Below are 5,000 nucleotides of genomic sequence, written 5' to 3' on the forward strand. Positions count from 1 at the left end.
GATGATGATGATGACGATTTATGGGGATGATGATGATGATGACGATTTATGGGGATGATGATGATGATGACGATGCTTGATGATGATGGTGGTGATGATAATGATTTATGGTGATGATGATGATTTATGGGGATGATGATGATGATGATGATGATGGTGGTGATGATGATGATTTATGGGGATGATGATGATGATGACGATGCTTGATGATGATGGTGGTGATGATAATTCATGGTGATGGTGATTTTTGATGTTTATTTCCAGGAAGAGGAGATGCCAGAGGTGGAGATAGACATCGATGACCTGTTGGAGGTCAACAGCGAAGATGAGAGAGCCGTCAAACTACAGGTACCCATAATCCTTCACATTACTGCATAAAAACTCCATAATGCTTCATAATACTGCATAATGCTTCATAATACTGCCATGGACTCCACAATGCTTCATAATACTGCATAGGAACTGCATAATGCTTCATAATACTGCATAATGCTTCATAATACTGCATAATGCTTCATAATACTGCATAATGTTTCATAATACTGCATAATGCTTCATAATACTGCATAGGACTCCACAATGCTTCATAATACTGCATAGGAACTGCATAATGCTTCATAATACTGCATAGGAACTGCATAATGCTTCATAATACCTCCCAAGACCTGTGTAATAGATGTTAATGTGTTAAAGTGTGTGACTCTTAATCTTGATTGACGTGTGGTTTAATGACCTGTCGTTTAAGAAGGTGAAACACTCTGTCTATCTGACCCGTCTTGTTCTCCATGCTATCACACACACACACACACACACACACACACACACACACACACACACACACACACACACACACACACACACACACACACACACACACACACACACACACACACACACACTGACAGTGAACACAGTGTAACACACTGAGTAGTGAACACTAGTGTAACGGTCTCTGTCGTATGTCCTCACCTCCTGTAACAGTCTCTGTCGTATGTCCTCACCTCCTGTAACGGTCTCTGTCGTATGTCCTCACCTCCTGTAGCGGTCTCTGTCGTATGTCCTCACCTCCTGTAGCGATCTCTGTCGTATGTCCTCACCTCCTGTAACGGTCTCTGTCGTATGTCCTCACCTCCTGGAACAGTCTCTGTCGTATGTCCTCACCTCATGTAGCGATCTCTGTCGTATGTCCTCACCTCCTGTAGCGGTCTCTGTCGTATGTCCTCACCTCCTGGAACAGTCTCTGTCGTATGTCCTCACCTCCTGGAACAGTCTCTGTCGTATGATTCCCACTAATAGATGCCAGGGCAGATTTCTCCTTCTGTATGAGCTACTGAACATATGGCCTAGATAGAATGATTCAAACGCTCCATGTTTGAATGTATTTAAAGTTCCATGTATACTGTCCTCACCAATACTGTCCTATTGGTGCCTTGAGAAAACAGATGATTGACGTTTGAATCACAGAGTTCTACATTTAAAACACGTATTGTCCTTCTCTCTCTCAACAGGAATCCTTAATGGACTGCTATAAACCCACGGAGGTGAGTAGTGATCTCTATCTCTGTCTCGTGGGCGAGCTGAGTGTTTGGGTGGGACTGGGGGCGAGCTGAGTGTTTGGGTGGGACTGGGGGTGAGATGAGTGTTTGGGTGGGACGGGGGGACGGGGGTGAGATGAGTGTTTTGGTGGGACTGGGGGTGAGATGAGTGTTTTGGTGGGACTGGGGGTGAGATGAGTGTTTGGGTGGGACTGGGGGTGAGATGAGTGTTTTGGTGGGACTGGGGGGAGAGCTGAGTGTTTGGGTGGGACTGGGGGCGAGCTGAGTGTTTGGGTGGGACGGGGTGGCGAGCTGAGTGTTTGGGTGGGACAGGGGGCGAGCTGAGTGTTTGGGTGGGACGGGGGAGAGCTGAGTGTTTGGGTGGGACGGGGGAGAGCTGAGTGTTTGGGTGGGACGGGGACGGGGGGCGAGCTGAGTGTTTGGGTGGGACGGGGGCGAGCTGAGTGTTTGGGTGGGACGGGGGGGGCGAGCTGAGTGTTTGGGTGGACGGGGGGAGCTGAGTGTTTGGGTGGGACGGGGGACGGGGGCGAGCTGAGTGTTTGGGTGGGACGGGGGACGGGGGGAGCTGAGTGTTTGGGTGGGAAGGGGGCGAGCTGAGTGTTTGGGTGGGACAGGGGGACGGGAGGCGAGCTGAGTGTTTGGGTGGGAAGGGGGCGAGCTGAGTGTTTGGGTGGGACTGGGGGCGAGCTGAGTGTTTGGGTGGGAAGGGGGGCGAGCTGAGTGTTTGGGTGGGATGGGGGACGGGGGCGAGCTGAGTGTTTGGGTGGGAAGGGGGACTGAGTGTTTGGGTGGGACGGGAGGCGAGCTGAGTGTTTGGGTGGGAAGGGGGCGAGCTGAGTGTTTGGGTGGGAAGGGGGGGCGAGCTGAGTGTTTGGGTGGGACGGGGGAGCTGGGGGGCGAGCTGAGTGTTTGGGTGGGACGGGGGGCGAGCTGAGTGTTTGGGTGGGACGGGGGGGACGGGGGGCTGCTGAGTGTTTGGGTGGGACGGGGGCGAGCTGAGTGTTTGGGTGGGACGGGGGCTAGCTGAGTGTTTGGGTGGGACTGAGTGTTTGGGGGGGCGAGCTGAGTGTTTGGGTGGGACGGGGGGGGCGAGCTGAGTGTTTGGGTGGGACGGGGGGCGAGCTGAGTGTTTGGGTGGGACGGGGGGCGAGCTGAGTGTTTATAAATGACCAGCATGGTCAATTAATAATAATCACAGGCAGAACAGTTGAAACTGGAGCAGCAGCATGGCCAGGTGGACTGGGGACAGCATGGAGTCATCATGTTAGGTAGTCCTGAGGCATGGTCCTAGGGCTCAGGTCCTCCGAGAGAGAGAAAGAAAGAGAGAATTAGAGAGAGCACACTTAAATTCACACAGGACACCGAATAGGACAGGAGAAGTACTCCAGATATAACAAACTGACCCTAGCCCCCCGACACATAAACTACTGCAGTATAAATACTGGAGGCTGAGACAGGAGGGGTCAGGAGATACTGTGGCCCCATCCGAGGACACCCCCGGGAAGGGCCAAACAGGAAGGATATGACCCCACCCACTTTGCCAAAGCACAGCCCCACACCACTAGAGGGATATCTTCAACCACCAACTTACCATCCTGAGACAAGGCTGAGTACAGCCCACAAAGATCTCCGCCACGGCACAACCCGAGGGGGGGGGGGCGCCAACCCAGACAGGAAGATCAACCCCATTATGACTGTACACTCTGCACACAGCAACCCCATTCTGACTGTACACTGTAAAAGACACAACCCCATTCTGACTGTACTCTAAAAGACACAACCCCATTCTGACTGTACTCTAAAAGACACAACCCCATTCTGACTGTACTCTAAAAGACACAACCCCATTCTGACTGTACTCTAAAAGACACAACCCCATTCTGACTGTACTCTAAAAGACACAACCCCATTCTGACTGTACACTCTAAAAGACACAACCCCATTCTGACTGTACACTGTAAAATACACAACCCCAATCTGACTGTACTCTAAAAGACACAAACCCATTCTGACTGCACTCTAAGAGACACAACCCCATTCTGACTTTCCCTAAAATACACAACCCCATTCTGACTGTACTCTAAAAGACACAACCCCATTCTGACTGTACTCTAAAAGACACAAACCCATTCTGACTTTCCCTAAAAGACACAACCCCATTCTGACTGCACTCTAAGAGACACAACCCCATTCTGACTTTCCCTAAAAGACACAACTCCATTCTGACTGTACACTCTAAAAGACACAACCCCATTCTGACTGACTCTAAAAGACACAACCCCATTCTGACTGTACTCTAAAAGACACAACCCATTCACTCTAAAAGACAACCCCATTCTGACTGTACTCTAAAAGACACAACCCCATTCTGACTGTACTCTAAAAGACACAACCCCATTCTGACTGTACTCTAAAAGACACAACCCCATTCTGACTGTACTGTAAAAGACACAACCCCATTCTGACTGCACTCTAAAAGACACAACCCCATTTTGACTGTACTCTAAAAGACACAACCCCATTATGACTGTCTAAAAGACACAACCCCATTATGACTGTACTCTAAAAGACACAACCCCATTCTGACTATACTCTAAAAGACACAACCCCATTCTGACTGTACTCTAAAAGACACAACCCCATTCTGACTGTACTGTAAAAGACACAACCCCATTCTGACTGCACTCTAAAAGACACAACCCCATTTTGACTGTACTCTAAAAGACACAACCCCATTATGACTGTACTCTAAAAGACACAACCCCATTATGACTGTACTCTAAAAGACACAACCCCATTATGACTGTACTCTAAAAGACACAACCCCATTCTGACTATACTCTAAAAGACACAACCCCATTCTGACTGTACTCTAAAAGACACAACCCCATTCTGACTGCACTCTAAAAGACACAACCCCATTCTGACTGCACTCTAAAAGACACAACCCCATTCTGACTGTACTCTAAAAGACACAACCCCATTCTGACTGTACTCTAAAAGACACAACCCCATTCTGACTGTACTCTAAAAGACACAACCCCATTCTGACTGTACTCTAAAGGACACAACCTCATTCTGACTGTACTCTAAAAGACACAACCCCATTCTGACTGTACTGTAAAAGACACAACCCCATTATGACTGCACTCTAAAAGACACAACCCCATTCTGACTGTACTCTAAAAGACACAACCCCATTCTGACAGTACTCTAAAAGACACAACCCCAGTCTGACTGTACTCTAAAAGACACAACCCCATTCTGACTGTACTCTAAAAGACACAACCCCATTCTGACTGTACTCTAAAAGACACAACCCCATTCTGACTGTACTCTAAAAGACACAACCCCATTCTGACTGTACTCTAAAAGACACAACCCCATTCTGACTGTACACTCTAAAAGACACAACCCCATTCTGACTGTACACTGTAAAATACA

At 48.7% G+C, this 5,000-nt stretch overlaps 1 protein-coding gene across 1 annotated transcript in view; it reads left to right on the forward strand.

Annotated features, from left to right (window-relative positions):
• The window catches only part of ppp1r14c (protein phosphatase 1, regulatory (inhibitor) subunit 14C), a 28,399-nt gene that overhangs the window by 18,596 nt on the left and 4,803 nt on the right, over nt 1–5,000 (forward strand). Inside the window, exons 2-3 of the mRNA XM_046297936.1 lie at nt 265–348; nt 1,509–1,541. Coding sequence (XP_046153892.1) covers nt 265–348; nt 1,509–1,541 — 117 coding nt within the window. The remainder of the gene's footprint in view (nt 1–264; nt 349–1,508; nt 1,542–5,000) is intronic.

The sequence above is a fragment of the Oncorhynchus gorbuscha genome, linkage group LG14 (assembly GCF_021184085.1).
Source record: "Oncorhynchus gorbuscha isolate QuinsamMale2020 ecotype Even-year linkage group LG14, OgorEven_v1.0, whole genome shotgun sequence".
Lineage (NCBI taxonomy): Eukaryota > Metazoa > Chordata > Actinopteri > Salmoniformes > Salmonidae > Oncorhynchus > Oncorhynchus gorbuscha.